Raw genomic sequence first — 16,298 nt, forward strand, 5'->3', positions numbered from 1 at the left:
CAACCATAACAATCACAGGAAACATGGAAATTGTGAAAAAGTCACGGCTTTTCACACTGGATTTACCTGCAAGCATAAAAATTATACAATCTAAAAAGAGCGAATACAAAATTATAGCGTTAATTTGCTTTGTTCACACAAGTAAATAAAGGAAGTGGTGTTTAAATTGTTTTTTGATTTGTTTTACATTACCCCACTTCCTTTGCTGACCTTCTGCTTGAAAAAAATACAAACAATACAAAGGTTACAGATAGTTTATTTTTTTAAGGGTAAACCTATTATAGAACAGAATATAGATGGGGAATTATTTCAAATGACGACAATCGACGTAATGTTCTCTGCAAAGTTTTATCTGTACCGCATAGAAGGTCTTGTATGTTGTCAAGTGTAGGTTAGGCTAGAAATTCGCTCCAGCAAGTCTTGCCAATTAGGAAATCGTCTTTGTATGAGCAAATTGAACGCCTTGATATGACTCACTGAAATATGCAGGGCTACAAATTTTATTTTTATCCGATAGTTCTGGCATTAATGTATGTCACGAAAAGCCAAAGGATTTTTATGTTTGTGATCTGTTAGACTATTGTGCATTGTATTCTACTTGTTTCAATTTGCCCAAATTAAGGTTTTCAAGAGTTGTTGTGGCAATGATAAAAGCGCGAGCACGATATCTCTCCCCAAGGGGCGATTTTGAGTTTTGCGCACTTGCCCTCAGTTATATGTATAAATGCGCCGTACACAGCTTACCAATAAACGGTTGTGCTACAGACGGGCTTGCGATAGTATTATGGATTTTCAGCCTAAAAGTCACAAGAATTGCGCCAGGTTTTTATTGTCCGTTGTGTGATCCATTTTAGACAACAGTAATTCTCAAAAATTCAACGATCACAACTATGTGGGTAGGCGATTTTGTTGCACAACTTGGTGTCATTTTCAAGCGAAGAGGACCAACAAGCCTCCAACCATGGTGAATCCCTCTTCGTCCAACAAGGTCGAACAACAAAACAACCCCCAACAATAGAATAAACCTCAGGAGACCCCCCTTGTTCGACATGGTTGAATAACCCCCCCAACAAGTGAAACACAAAAAGAGCCAATCCTCCTCTACGCAAGTGGGATAGCAATCTACCTCTGACGACCAATCTGAGGGAAAGGTGGAGTCAACCTCTTTAGATGAGGACTCATCCGACTCCTTCCCCTACTGTGCTTATTCCACAGAAAAGTTAACAACATCTACATCAGCTGCACTGGTGAGACCTTTTAGGTCGAAACAGTGGCCATCTGTCTGCAGCTTACACAATTCATATTATTGGCTCCACTTTGCTTATCTACATCTTCGTTGGTGAAACCAACCTTCATCATACCCCAACCCAAAGTGTCTCCCGTACGTGTAAAGGACACGCCCTCAATCTCGCCTCTCAAGATGGTGGAGCGCAAAAAGAGAAAATGAGCCCATCTCCAAAGAAACAACACACCAAGTGCTGTTTTACAATATTTCCTGCCGACGACACGACCTTCCGATGCAGGTGCAAAAGCACCCAACCGAAGTGCGTTTGGGGCCGGTGGGCAACCGAAGCTTCCTACAAGGGATCTCGTTGTCCCGACCCCACGTGCAAACGGCTATAACCTGTGCACGTATGGGCGCTACCACGCGACAGCAAACGGCGGCACATGTCCGTGTGGTATATGCATCCCAGAAGATTTTAACGTAACTATTTAGCGCTCCCGTTTAGGTCGCGCAATTTTTCGGCTTCGTTTCGTTTGTGAACGACATTTCTTTTTAGTTATTTGCACCCGAATAAAATAAAAAATATATATATTTATACTTTTTTGAGTAATATTAAATGATTTTGGATTTATTGGCTGAGTTTGCAATATAATATTTTATTGTGATTAAGCGGATACCATGTATGAAAACAGGGGACGTGTTGCATGACTGATTATTCAAACTATCCGTTACGGCGTCGTGTTTTATGTTTTTTACTTGTCCCTATAACACCACTTTTGTCGTCTTTGTAGCTTAAGAATGAATTTTACTCATTTGTGTCAAAAACTTTAAATGGAAGTTACTTTGTTTTTGTTTCAAGAACAGGTATTTCAAGAATTGCAACTTAATAGTGTAACGGATTAAAGAAATACAAAGAAGGATTGACGACAGTACAGAGTAAAGAGTTGATTGTGAATGGGCTTCAGTTTTATTCGCTTGTGAAACTGTGTGACTATTGCACTGTGGAATTGATCATTTGTTAGTATTGTCAAACGACTGTTAATCGCATTTAAATTCTTTGCTCTAGTCTGGTTGTTAATCCGGAGGCGTTTATGAAGTAAATCACCAGTTCCGTTTTCGTATAGCCTATAGCCTACTTCTTTTATAAAAATTGTTGTTTACTGACTGATCTGCGTGGCTATTTTAAAACCATGGCTGCACCATTGGAAGATATAAAAACCATTTTCAAAAGACTTAGATCTGTGAAAAGCAACAAGGTAATTTGCATTGATATAAGAATAAAGTGTTTTGACAAACCTCCACATATAGGAAAGTTTTTATTTGCGAAGTGACTGTCGTTTTCGCTGTTATAGAATGATTTTTGGAGATTAATGCGTAAAGTAATTTTTTTACATGGGTTTCAAATAAAAGAAAATGGTCCTGGTTTTGTAAAATATGATAAGCTTTATCTTCGTAATAATTTCCCATCCCATGCATTATGTACTTGGATATTACAGACATGCTTTGATTGTGGAGCCAAGAACCCCACATGGGCAAGTATACCATATGGAGTTTTTTTGTGTATTGACTGTTCTGGTGTGCATCGATCTCTGGGAGTTCATTTAACATTTATCAGGTAAATGCGTGTCTCTATGTTTTTTAGCTTAGTTTCAAGTAACTTAATTTGGACAAATAATCTGTTAAAAACTGTTTGTATTATTTTAGGTCTGTGGAACTAGATCAAAAATGGACATGGGAGCAACTTAGATCCATGCAAGTGGGAGGGAATGCAGCTGCCAGGGCTTTCTTTAGATCACATGGTTGTTCTTTGTCATCTGATGATTTACAGGCCAAATATAATAGCAGGGCTGCAGTTTTATACAAAGGAAAAATTAACAATCTCACCATGGAGACAATGAAAAAATATGGAACAACAGTAAGTTGAAATTTAGAACTTTGTGCAAATATTTTTTGTGTATGTAGGTTCAAAGTATTTTTTGTGTAGGTTCTTCATATTCCATCCAAAATGAGTGAACACACTGGGAATCAAAATGGGAAATCAGCAGAGGAGGATTTTTTCTCAAAATTTAGTGGAAGTTCGCTTAGTCCTGCTGCTAAATTGTCCAAAACAAATGGGAACACTTCTAGTGGTGGATTAAAAACTGTCACTTCTTCTCCTGCCATTCTAACAATGAAAAATAGTAATGGTAAATATCAACATTCAGCTGGTTTGTAACACTTTTCTTTAAACTGGTCAAAATAGTTAAAAAAATATAAGTCAATCATCATAAAGTTCGCCAATTTTGATTTGACATAACTTATGCATAATTTGGTATTCATGATGCTAAAATTAGGATGAAAATGCATAGTTTTTGTGTACAGATAATTTGGGAACCAACTTACTTACTCATGATGAAAGTGCTTTTTTTGAAACATTTACCTCTCAAAAGTCTTCATCATTAAAATCTTCTCCAGCCACCAACCGAAAGCTTCCAAATAAATCTGCAGGTTTAAATTATATTTATTGTGTTGATGAGTTTAATCTAAATTTTTATTAAATTAATTCAATTTTAAAATACAAAACATATATATTTTATGTTTTTTCAGTCACTTTACCTGTAAAAGGTCCAAGCATTGACTGTGCGCTGTCATCCTGGAGTAGCCTAAATACAAGTAAAGAAACCTTACAAAAACTCCAGGGTGATGCTCTTTCTCCCAGTACAATAAAATCAAAAGAAGATGAATTCTTTGGTTCCCTAATTTCGACTGTGCCATCTTCTACAACAGCTCCTGATATATCTCAACCAGTTGTTGAAGAAGTTATGTCAAAATTTGCTGAAGAAAAGGAAGTAGAAGGTTCTGATGAATGGCCTGATATGGGATATCAGGACGATGAGAAAAACATAACTACCAACATAGAATTTAAACAAACAACCGTTCCATCCAAAGTTTTTCAGCCAGATGTAGTTGCATTGTCAGCTTTGCCAAATGCAAAACAATCTAACATTTTGTCCAAAAAGAAAAAGGGTAAGAGTATCTTTATCTGATAAATACACTTTACAATTTTATTAAATATTGAACCCCGCTATTTTAACTTTTGGGGAACTACATTCCAATATGACATATATTACTACAGCAATAGCCAGCAAAATATTATGTTTTGTTGATATTTTATGTGGGTATTTATGAATAGGATCAGGTGCCAAAAAGGGTGGATTTGGTGCACAGAAAGTAAAAACAAACTTTCAATCACTCGAAGATAGTGCCAAAAAAGCAGAAACACTGCAGGAAAGCTTCCCTAAAACCAGACTGGAAAGGTAGAAAAAGCTTTTTTAACTGTGCATTTAGTTGCAAAAAAATACAATTGTTTTATGTTAACACAGTGTCACATCTACGAGATTATCATGTTCTGAAACTACAAATAGAGTAGATAAAAATTTAACTAATGAGCAGAAAGGTGTTGCAGAACGACTAGGAATGGGAACAAGAAATACCATCATGTCCCATACAGCAGCAATGCAAACAATTGAACAGGTATAAATATCGTACTGTGTAATGTTGTATTGAGTATTCTGCATAATAAATTCCAACCTGTTTTCCTTGGCATATCCAGAAATGCAATGAAAAATTAGTTTCTCTTTCAGCGATGTCTTGATTCCTGGATATGGTTGTGGCTAAACTCCTGCATTGTTTTATTAAACATATGTAAATTATGGAACTTTATGTGTTTCAACGATGGAAAGTGTATTTATAATTCATTTTTTGTTTTTCTTTATTAGGTAAACCCAGAAAGAAAAAAGTGTCAAAGTCTGGTGGGTGGAAGGAGAAAGAACAGGTATTTGGATTATGATAATAGCAGCAGCAGTGACGATGATGAGGTTGAAGATTTCTTTATTGTCAACAAATCACCGTCATATTTGCAAGATCTTAAAAATAACCCAACAAGGAAAAGTGACCAGCATAATTCAAAGTACGTGAGGAAAATTTTAGTTTAAATGTGTTATTCAAACGTAAATTGTTAAATGTTTTTTATCATATCTGCTCATGTTTCCAGACCTGCAAGACCAACAGCATTACATGCAACCATGGATGCCAATATGAAAAACAAACTTAAAGATGCCAAATTCATTTCATCAAGCATGTTTACAGAAAGTTCTGTTGATCATGAGGTGGGAGATGTTTTTTTATGAAATGTATTGTTTTAATTGTAAAATTTAACATGTTTTTTTGTTATTTTCACATTAGTGGTAGTATACATCCAATTTTAAATTCAGTTATAGATTACAGTTTCTTTTGTATGGTGTTTTGGTTCAAAACAATTAGAATGTGTTGAATGATTATTTTGTTAGACATTTAAGTGTAATAATTATCAGGCATTGGATATAGTGAGGCAACAACCAAATAAACAAATGCACAGGAGGCGAATGACTGTAGCCGGTTTGGTTGTGCCACAGTCTGGTAATTCTAATGAAACTAAAGAGGTAACTAAGTACTTTGGTGAAGGGATACTATACAATAAGGTTTTGTCATCTCTCTTTGATGATTAAACCAATGCATTAGTTTTAGATACTAGGTGTGCTTGTTGTGAAATACCATATATCATATGTTTGGACCTAATCCAAAGATAAAATATGGTGATATGGAGTATGTATGCAAAAAATTATTTATTCGTACCAAGGTATATAATGCTTGAGTTGTTTTATTGGGAACTTGACTAACCCAGTGGTTTTTGTAACTCTCAATATGTAGACTGTACAATATAGTTTGCCTGCCTATTATGACTTTTTGCTTCTAGAGCAAGCACCAGCTTATTTACACATTCTGTGCAGAAAAAAAATTTACATTTGCATAAGCATGGAAAATTATACCAACTCCAATTAGAAAGATAAACAGGCACATTATTGTTTTGCCATGCATCTGAATTTAGTTAACCCTGTGGTTCCCTTTTTTTTATAAAACTATTATGTCTTGGACCCCTTTACTAAGGTACATTTCTAAAAAAAATGAGATTAATCGTTTGGCCAATTTGCCAAGCTGTTTTATGCGACTGTCTTCAGTATGTAACAATTACGGCTTTCTTACTTTTTCCACTGCCACTTGTTGTGTGTGACACAGGTGGTAACTTTACTTTTACAATATAAGGACCTCATGGATTTAAATAAGAACTGATGATGCTGTTTTTAACAAAACGTGTATATACTCATAAAATAAAGTGTCATTCCAATATATTTTTACCACAAAAGTTCATTTTATGCATCCATAGTCTCAGATTTTGCTGAAACCTGGCACATAATTGCGCACATATATATTAGGATGTAAAATATCCCAAATTTTGTGTTCCAACTTCAAGTGGATCAAAAGTTAAGCCCTAAACATTGGCCACATGGTGATAATTTTTTAATAAATGCCCATTTTTTTAGAATATCATTGGTATAATATCTGTATTATCTACTTTCATTCCAGCACACTAGGGACTGAAGAAACGATTTTTGGTTCTTGTTTCGTTCAATTTCTGAAGCAACACACAGTAGTTGTAATAACAAACTAATTTTTCTGTTTTTGTCAGTTTTACCATGTAAGCACTATAAACTTTTTTATCTGGAGTTTTGCAGAGTTGTCATTCATCTCATGGTCTAAATGTAATGTAAATTTCGTTCTTAGTTCAGAAAGAGAAATTTACAATGCCATATATTGCAGCAAAGCAACTTTGGGCCCTGTCAGCAAATTTGTATTTTTTCTAGGTGCCTATGTATGGTTTCATGCTACATATTATTGATTAAGTAACGCTAGTATTTCAAAATACCCTATTTACTATTTACATGGCAAAACAGTAATAGGTTGCAACTTGTTAATGAGGTACTATTTTACACTTTTCCAAGATTCAGTAATATTTCTTTATCTTTGATAAAAAAAAGTTGCCCAGCAGTATTTAAACAAATATTCTTTATCTTGATCTTGAATATCATATTCAAGTATGAAAATGCATTTTCTCCTTTCAGATACCTACCATATACAAAACCCATTAAATACTTCAGCCAAAAACATTTTTTGTGTTAAGCAGCAACTATTTAGTGACTGATTATCTTGGAGCCAGAATTGAATATTTCAATGCTCTAAAAATCATGAATGTTTGTTCGCAAAATGTTTTGAGGTTACAGGAAATCTTCCCAATATATGACAGAACTCTTTCTATACTGTGGGGTGATTGTGTAGAAACCCAGAATGGGATAATTAAGTCACTTTTGCAAATTATAATTAAAAAAAATGGTTTAGTTCAATTCAGTATTTGTTGACTAGTCTGGTTTGGTGGCAGTTCATATTTGTCTGCGGAATTTTGTATTACTAAGTGAATCTAACTGGATCATTACTGCACAAAATGATTACTGTGCATGGAAATATGGATTTACATGCAGAAGCATGTTTGACATGAATAGCCTCATGGCTTAGTTATTACACAATCTTTTTTATCTAATGGATTGTTTAATAGAGTAGTTATATACTTTTTGTGCCAAAAAGTGTACTTTAGTAGGTAATGATTTTTTATAATTTCAGGCCAGAGCGCGTTTGAATAAGTTCGAAGGTCAAACATCGATAAGCAGTGATGCCTATTTTGGAAATGATGACAAGTAAGTTGTTCACAAAGTATGTAGCATTTTTTTAAAAATTTTCCTTTTAGGACATCAGCCCATCGACTTTCAACACCCAACTTACCATCCCCAATTCTTTCTGCTGACATTTCTCAGTTAAAAGAAGGTGTCAGAAACATGGCTGGAAAATTATCAAACATGGCCTCAGATGTTTACAATGCAATACCAGTAAGCTACTAATCTTAAACATGTGGAGACAAATCCTTTTAATCACATGGCCAATTTGCCAAGCATTGTGATATGATCAACCAAAATCAATATGTACCATGAAGGTTTTTATTGAGGTTCTATATAAATTACACTGCACCCACCTAACTTAAGGTTGTTGTGGCTTCTCTTGTATGAAGCATTCTTTAAGCGAGTTGTAAAAATTTGTTTTCTTGGACCCAGAATTTTAAAAACTCAATTCAGGCAAATAGTCATAATTTGAATGCAGTTAACATGTCATGCCATGATAGCTCTACTAAGCGACCTTGTGTGTTTTTTCTTCAGATCAACAGATAAAAGTATATGGAACCAAGTTTCAACATCATTTTATCATTTCCTTTCAATATTCTATAGTCTAGAAAAAGACCGGAAGTTATGAAAACTTTGCTGAAAACGGATATTTTTGGTACCTTTTTGACTGTGTGCATATCTGGTTGTGTTGCACTCGAAATATGCTCTTTCTTTTGTATCAGCAACTTACTTTTTTGTGAAAGCAAGTAACAATTGGGTGGCCATGTTTTTGAAAGATTTTAATTTATTGTGCAATGCTCCAAGTTATAATATGTTGCGCTTCTAGGCTATTCTGTGCTTATGTTTCCTATTCTCAAACACAAATTCAAGAGACGGTTTTTTTTTTATTATTATTTGTACTTTAAAACTCTCAACATTCTACATTTCTTCTTGCATCTGTATTAATTAATGAATTTGGGCAAAGAAAGAATGACAAATCTCTGTTGTCAAGTTTGAACTTATATTGGTGTGCTTGGGTGCTATTTGTGGTCATAGAAAATGTGGACAAACAGTGCCATTCTTTATCCTGTATTTATTTTATGTTTTGGCAAAGGGTATGAATACACCACTATTAAACTATACAATGCTTCTGTATTGGGTGAATTAAGGTTTAGATTATGAAAACTGTAGCCCTGTGCAAATGTTTTGTTTATTTGTGCCGGAAAGTGGAAAAAAAATAAATTGTGGTCTTTTAACTCTCTTGTATCCCGCAATCTATGTGGTCTCACTTTTACCTGAAGTTTTAGACTAAGCCTTTTTCAAAATTTGGCAATAGGAAATAACTTCAAATTTGTAGCCACTTGCTTTATTGGCATGCACTGTTTTGGTCCAAGATTAGGACAAATTAGTATTTTCGTCCAGGTCGTGAATAATCATCAATTCTAAACAACCGCTTGAGAAAAAAAACCTGCACACAAAGTAAGTATTAGCTAAAATACTACAGCTTAAAATCGGTACCTTTTTGACAATTATTAGATAGGCTAAACGGCTTAAAATGTCCAGGACGTCTACCACTAGAGGCGCCTGACTGTATATCGGTTATACTTTGATATTTCTTGTTCATTTACTAGGTTATGGTAAATCACTACAAAAAGTAAATTCTGCATGGGCATTAAATCATTAGGACACGGCACAGCTATGGAATTAGATGTTCCAAGTCGCTTTAAACGTATCTGTTATATTAAAGGTCGCATTTCTAATACTAAGGTCCCAGGACACCTACCGGATATATACTTTTGATCGCAAAAAAGTACCAAAATACGAAAACAACTTTCTAATCCTGCGCTGAGTTCAAAATTTGTCAAACTTAGGTGTAAATGGTTGAAAATCCAACAACATGAAGTAAGTCCTAAACACTGCGCCCGTCCAGTTAATAAAGCACAGGTGGTTTCGAGTAATTTCATGGTGAAAAAAAATGTTTTCCATAACATATTGTAATCGGCTGTTTTGATGATAATTATTGGCTTCGTTGATATTTGCGAAGATGTATAAAACCATAAATCTTAATTAGGCATAGGCACATACCTGGCCGAAAGTAACCAACAAAATAACACCGATTATCGCTGATGAAATAATAGCAATTCTCCGATTGTTAGACAGAACGAGATTCCAGTCCTTTTCTCCGTAAACTTTTTCTCTGATTACTGCGTGTTTCATCAGTGCAACATCACGTGCTCTCTGGAAAATACTATCCTAAACAGACAAATGCAAAAAAAATTGTTAGGTGAAAATTGTTTTGTTTTGTTCTATTCAAGGAGAAAAAGTTGGTTGGCAAAAAAGTCTTACATATAAATTGTACATGGTATGGTTTTCAATGTTTTCCTGATAGTTGTAGTGAAAATCTGTAATATCTTGGTGATGCACGACAACTATTTCCATGTGAACTTTTTTTTCGTTGTTACTTTCAGCAACAGTGTTTTCAATGCAAAATTTGTATTCCCCTTAACAAAAAAGATTGTGTTACTGTTGGAAGTTTAGTAACTCACCATACGAGTTTAATGCCACATATATCAATCAAAAATTATTCTTCCAACATTCAACAACCATTATTTAACCTTGAGTTGTGCAAGTGTGATCAAAATCTGCGCTCTTAGCTGGTTTTTGAAGATTCTCAACAATGGAACCATTCGGAAAGCGCAAACTTGCCTGTAGAAGACCGTTTGACGTAACTGAAGGGGGCGTTTCATCCTGCACGTTTCGCAATCAATATTACTTATTCATTAAACCATTGCAACAGTACATTATTGCCGTGTTATTGTTTTTAGCTTAAGTTATAAGTTACACCTATTTACAACCTAACAGCATGGTCTAAAATAATTGTGCCATCAAACAACCTGGAAGGATGCAAGCAGCTGCGCCCCTTCGTCACATTCTTCATAATAGCATTCTTCTGTGCCTTTTTGTATTATGACGATTGCACGAAACTCGTGTATTATATCATCGTGCATCAAATTCTCGAAAAAATGTTTGGCCGATGCTGAATTGTACAACTCATTATAATATTCGTGTTCTGTTACTAAAAAATACAAAATCAGGTCAGAAGCAACACAGGAAAGTGTCTTGAGTTAAGGAAATAATCAAAATCGCTATAAACCACTTTTAGTTTTCCCCTTAACTGAAATGTTGTAAATAGCCCACCACATAGGCTATAACTGTTTCGAGCATTTGTTGTTCACATTTGTGAAAATTTAATATTTTCAACATTAAATCCTATACACTTTCTTGCAAAGACAAACCAATTTCGTTTGCTATAACAGTATCGCAAAGTTTATTTTTTCTCATGGCGGCCTTTACTTGAAACCCACGCTGAAATCGCAACATAAATTTTTGCTTTCTTATTATTACCCAATACATGCTTGAGAATTGATTCTGGGAATCATTTCCCATTCTGATGCAATTTGGTCCTGAAGATTTCCACCTTATTATATATTTGAACCTAATTCTTAATTTGCTTTTATAGACACTGATGATGAAGCGAAATATACATGTCTAATTAAAGAAGACTGAAAGATTTTAACCTAAAACGAAAGTTTCCTAGACAGTTGTTATTACCCAATACATGCAAGAAGTGAACTCATATCACTATACTGCATTGTCGTTTTAGTAAACTTACCGTGGTTATCTCTAGCTGCCATGCTAATTGAGAGTAGGAAAACTGTTAAACTTTCAATCCTCTTTAAATACAGCATATTTAATAGGTGATTCAACTTTTCTGTCAACAAATATACAGTATATATTTTACTTCATTTCTTGTTACAAAAAAGTTTCCCAGCACCCAAAACACAAAAATTGTGTAATAATCGGCCTTCGTGAAACCGTAAATGCGCGTGGGGACAGCATGTGCGTTCAACATATGGTAGCAGATCACTTCATTTATTTACAAGGAAGCTGCGCGGAAATTAATTCAGTTACATAGGGAAGTAACATGCAATCGTGGTTATGGCGCTTTTCAAGAAATAACAATACCCATACAGTTATAACAGAAGTTCGTTACCAATTTAAGTCCAAGCAACTGATTGTCGCCTCTTAACAGCCTAACTAACCGTATCCATTCTTGGCGATTTTTAAGCGAAAGCTATAAAACAAAGATGTTTTAACCAAAAAATACAAGATGAATGCCAAGTAAAATTCAGAATGAAGTCAGCGCAAATCGGAGAGAAACGATTTTGTCCATTCCATTTTCTCATTATATCTATAGCCTCACGGATGAACCGTTTTTATGCCTTGAGTCGACAATAAACAATCTTTTCAGGTAATAAACCTGAAAGAAATGGCAGTTTTTTTTACAAATGCATGATCAAAATATTTCCTGCAACTTACCTGGCCAAACGTAACTGCGACGATAATAATTATCATCAACAAAGACACTTCCACAACCAAATCATTATTCGACATTGCCAAAACCCAGTCCCGTCGTGCCATACTCTTTTCATGTTTTATTGCTAGTTTTATGTGTGCCACGTCGTGAAATACTTGAAACATCATATCCTATTGCAATGTAATATTTCTGTTAATTTTTACTGGAGCATCATATTCAATTTATTAAAATGTGATAAAAGGACTGAAGGGGTGGCTCACGCGTTTCAGTGTGATTACAAAGATTGTACCGTACGTATTTGCGATCATATACAATTTATTTATTTTTTGGGTGTAATTTCATAAAAAAGAGAGTGTGGCATCCTCAGTTCAGCTATAAAATGAATTTTCAGCTCTAAAGCAAAACAAAACCTAAGAAATTAACATTTCTGTTGTTTTTGAATAAAAGATCGCACGGACGCTGATCGTCTGCCACACTTTTTTGGTGTGTTTTGGATTCCAATTTTTATTTATTAAACAAAGCAAGCAAATAGTTATATTTAAGCATAAGAAAGGTTGTGCGACGCCAATTTTGGAGTTTATATCTTCCTAACAAGGACGGCATTAATTCTTACGCGACTTCTATAAAAACATAAACGGGGCGTCGCGGCACAGAGTCTTGAAATCGGTTGGCCACAGTAAATGTTAATGAATTATCTTATCTTGCCTTTCTTCAGACAAATTTAAATCTTTTGTTGTTTCTAAACAAGTGTTCATTATACGTACATACAATCCATAGATAGTGTCGTTGCTCAGGTGAGCAGATCGATGAAAGTCAACTATTTCCTCGTGGTGCAACACCATAAAATGCATTTCAATTTTTTTCGAGGACAACGAATCAACTGTGTTTTCAATGCAGAATTCGTACAACCCTGTAAATACGAATAAACATGTTGAAACAAATTTAGACATGCAACAAATAGTAGCGTACCTGCGTTGGGGCAATAAAGTTGAAAGTTTCCTTCCTTCGCAGGCGTTCTCATTTCCGCTGCGATACTACCATTAGGAAACCGTATGGAGGCGCGAAGAAGATTTTTGGACTTTATGGAACCTGGAGTGTTCGACTACCGAATATAAAAGCAACGTTGTTTTTTTCATGACTCTCTCCTGCAAAGTCTATAGGTATACAACCTGAAATGCAGCAATAAGTTCTGAATTTCGTTCGCAATCCTCATAATAGCATTCGGTAGATGCCCGCGGAATGGTAACGGTCGCTGAGAACTCGTGAAAAGTAATGTCTCTCATTAAGTTGTGAAAGAATTCCTTTGCGATCGGTTTTCTGTACTGCTGTAGTTGTTCTGCTTAAAACACATGGTTTTGTATGTAGACTACAAGGGAAAGTTTTTATTCATATTCACTGATGTTAGTAGGGTAGGCCTAGACCGGGATTGCCTGGGATGATTTATTTTACGTCATAATAGAGTTAAGACAATCACCTTGCCGATTGTCTTAACTGCACATTAAATTTAGATTTAAACTTAGATGAAGTGTTACCAAAATATTTAGATCAACGTTCAGTTCATTTATTTCAACGGTTTGTCAAACTGCCATGTTTTTGTGGTCGGGGATACGTGATAATAAATGGCAAGAAAACCTTATTTTTTGAATTTTTAGGCAAAATGGTTTAGTTAAATAAGAGAAAACAAAAGCTGAATTAACGGTTGATTTTTCAGTGTTTGAGTTTCATAAACAGAGCTCATCTGTTAACTCTAAATTTCTAAGCTATCCATGGTAAATGACCACACTATGCGATACCGTAAACCCAAAAGAATGCTACAGCGTGTTCAAATTCTGATATACTGCGTAAAATAATGCAAAATTCAAAAAATATGTGTTATTGTCAAGCCTGTTTGTAAATAACTGCACTGGAGTTCACCACGTATTTCTTGCCGAAACCCAAATGTTCCATGTTTCAAGGTTAAGTTTGTGTACTAACCATTGTAGTCATCCTGTATCCCTTCCGATTTTTCGTCACTTGTCTCACAAACCGCGGAAATAATCACACTCAGCAAAATAATCAATTTGAACATCTTTACAATGGACCTTATGGCGAAAAAAACTTCAGCACGCTATATACCACTATATCTGCGCTCCTAGTCGACGCAAATCAGCGAATAATACAGCACGTTACCCCGCCATATGGAGCGCGTTCTTTGTTATGCGGCAATTGTTACCGATCCGGAAACACGTAAATGAGGCGCAAGTATCCACTCGTTACCACCATAAGAAAAGTATAAGTTACTCAATAGCAGAGCAAACGGTTGCAACATCCCAAGATGAGTCAAAATTCTGTTTATGAATGCCACCCAACGGTACAAATAACACCAAACGCATGCTATCGCGTGTTTGCAAACTTTATCTACAGTCAGGTGTTCAACACAATCTGCTTTGGTCTCATTCACAAGGACAGATACACACAAAATAGGTGAAAACATACTTTTCATGAAAAGAATGTTGTTTTGAAAAAGCAAAATAGAATAAACAAATAAGCTTTTTAAAGAGATTCTACTGCACAATCCTGAATGAGCTTCAGCTTTTTTTTCGTCAACATAAACTCTTCATTATAATAAACTTCATCTTGCATCAAAAACAACCACTGCAAAGAAGTAGGAAACACTTGACTGTTTCTGTTAAGGAAATGAAAGTTTATAAAATCATACTTCTCTTGGTTCGCTTTTTGTACATTATCCTACAGCCACATTCCCTGCATCGAATTGGGTCTCTGGCTCTTATTTCATTTTCCTGGTGACACTCTTGCAACACAGTAAGATACATATTGTTCAGATATAAAGAATATGTAGCCTACAAGTACAATATTACAACTGGCTCTACACAAAAATTAGCTTGCCATCATCAGTATTTTGATCAAATAATGACGGAAACATTATATGTAAGTTACCTCCACAAATGTAAACCATGGCTTTTGGCTGTCCAGGAATGGGAGCCTCCCCTGGTCTTGGCGTACGACCTGGTGTTCGCCCGGAAGGGGTGCTAATGAAAGAACTCGGTGTTTCTGACATTTTTTCAAAACTTAGCTATAACTGTTATAACCTTGCTGGAAAGTAATATACTTAAACTTTAATAACTGTGTTAGCATTACACTTGGGTTGAGATTGGGTGCCGGCTATAGCCAACATGTATATATATTAGAATATAGGCTATATATTTTTTTTCTGTGCACATTGTTGAAAAAATAAGAAATAATCTTCCATACACATCATATGTCAGTTTTTGGAATAAATAATTTCACATGCAATAGTGGTAATTCTCATGAAGAGAAAATAGATCAAAAAGGGGTTAGTTATTAAAGGCAGCTATTAAAAACGTTAAATAGCGGTTTGAAATAACCAAATGCAGGTGTTACTTAGATATTGAACAAGTCAATTTAATTGCAGTCTACCTTGAAAAGGTCTAAATAGTTAAACCAGGTATTGGAGCACTTATCCGCCACCTCTGTCAACTGGGTACAAACAAAATTTTCACAACAATGCAAAGCACACGCCTCTCTGCAGCACGTGACATATTGTATGGGGATAAATTAACGTCTTCGCCAAAGGAACGAGATTGGTGGTAATGAATTAAAAGTTTGCGTTACGCACTGAAACATTGCTTATTTGCAGAAAATATGTCTAGTGAAAATCAGAAGACCTGATGCAGGTATGCATAAAATTTATGTTACAAAATATTAGAATTGCTACGTTTAACAACCTTTTTGATCCTAATGATGCGAACCGTCACCGAAACATAGTTCTTCTTGGAAAAAACGTCGACATACATACAGACTATACATATGAATGCACTGCAGTTTTTAGACGTACATTTGCCTGAAGCATGTATATTGTTGTAGCACAATAAAATGATTTTGACCAAAACTAACTTTTCGTTGTAGTGTTAATATCGCTACAGGTCTCATCGAATCCAAGTGTCAGTGTTCGACACCATTGTGGATTCGATGCTGATTATATGCAGTTACTTAAATGAATAAAGTTAAAATATAATTTTGTTGCTTTGATGGGTTTTACCGTATCTCCACATGTTATTTTGTTGTCTTTGAAACATATAACATTTTCAGAACAGACCAAGCAATTAGTCTG

The 16,298-nt window shown here is 35.1% G+C and overlaps 3 protein-coding genes across 5 annotated transcripts; 1 reads left to right on the forward strand and 2 right to left on the reverse strand.

The window, feature by feature from the left end:
- Positions 1-2,353: 2,353 nt before the first annotated feature.
- LOC145910338 (ADP-ribosylation factor GTPase-activating protein 3-like) lies at positions 2,354-8,941 on the forward strand. Of its 3 annotated transcripts, none has more exons than XM_082997420.1 (14): positions 2,354-2,481; positions 2,722-2,840; positions 2,930-3,140; positions 3,210-3,432; positions 3,587-3,712; positions 3,812-4,231; positions 4,398-4,521; positions 4,588-4,738; positions 4,984-5,174; positions 5,259-5,373; positions 5,578-5,685; positions 7,757-7,830; positions 7,881-8,019; positions 8,344-8,941. In XM_082997420.1, the coding sequence occupies exons 1-14, from the start codon at positions 2,416-2,418 to the stop codon at positions 8,353-8,355; spliced, it is 2,079 nt and encodes a 692-aa protein (XP_082853546.1). In that variant the 5' UTR covers positions 2,354-2,415; the 3' UTR covers positions 8,356-8,941. The 3 variants fall into 3 exon arrangements, with proteins under 3 accessions (XP_082853546.1, XP_082853547.1, XP_082853548.1); XM_082997421.1 differs by having other exon boundaries at positions 3,210-3,411; XM_082997422.1 differs by lacking the exon at positions 5,578-5,685.
- A 252-nt stretch (positions 8,942-9,193) lies between these two features.
- On the reverse strand, positions 9,194-14,281 carry LOC145911883 (uncharacterized). Its single transcript, XM_082999324.1, has 13 exons — positions 14,141-14,281; positions 13,333-13,502; positions 13,136-13,268; positions 12,931-13,076; positions 12,169-12,336; positions 12,053-12,109; positions 11,815-11,923; positions 11,462-11,560; positions 10,683-10,864; positions 10,404-10,536; positions 10,135-10,289; positions 9,874-10,041; positions 9,194-9,256 (listed from the first exon to the last, which is right to left on the reverse strand). The coding sequence occupies exons 1-13, from the start codon at positions 14,232-14,234 to the stop codon at positions 9,194-9,196; spliced, it is 1,677 nt and encodes a 558-aa protein (XP_082855450.1). The 5' UTR covers positions 14,235-14,281.
- On the reverse strand, positions 14,265-15,255 carry LOC145911020 (DNA-directed RNA polymerases I, II, and III subunit RPABC4-like). Its single transcript, XM_082998253.1, has 3 exons — positions 15,104-15,255; positions 14,865-14,957; positions 14,265-14,800 (listed from the first exon to the last, which is right to left on the reverse strand). The coding sequence occupies exons 1-3, from the start codon at positions 15,222-15,224 to the stop codon at positions 14,778-14,780; spliced, it is 237 nt and encodes a 78-aa protein (XP_082854379.1). The 5' UTR covers positions 15,225-15,255; the 3' UTR covers positions 14,265-14,777.
- Between the last annotated feature and the right edge of the window lie 1,043 nt (positions 15,256-16,298).

This window comes from Ascidia mentula, chromosome 8 (assembly GCF_947561715.1).
Source record: "Ascidia mentula chromosome 8, kaAscMent1.1, whole genome shotgun sequence".
Taxonomy (NCBI): domain Eukaryota; kingdom Metazoa; phylum Chordata; class Ascidiacea; order Phlebobranchia; family Ascidiidae; genus Ascidia; species Ascidia mentula.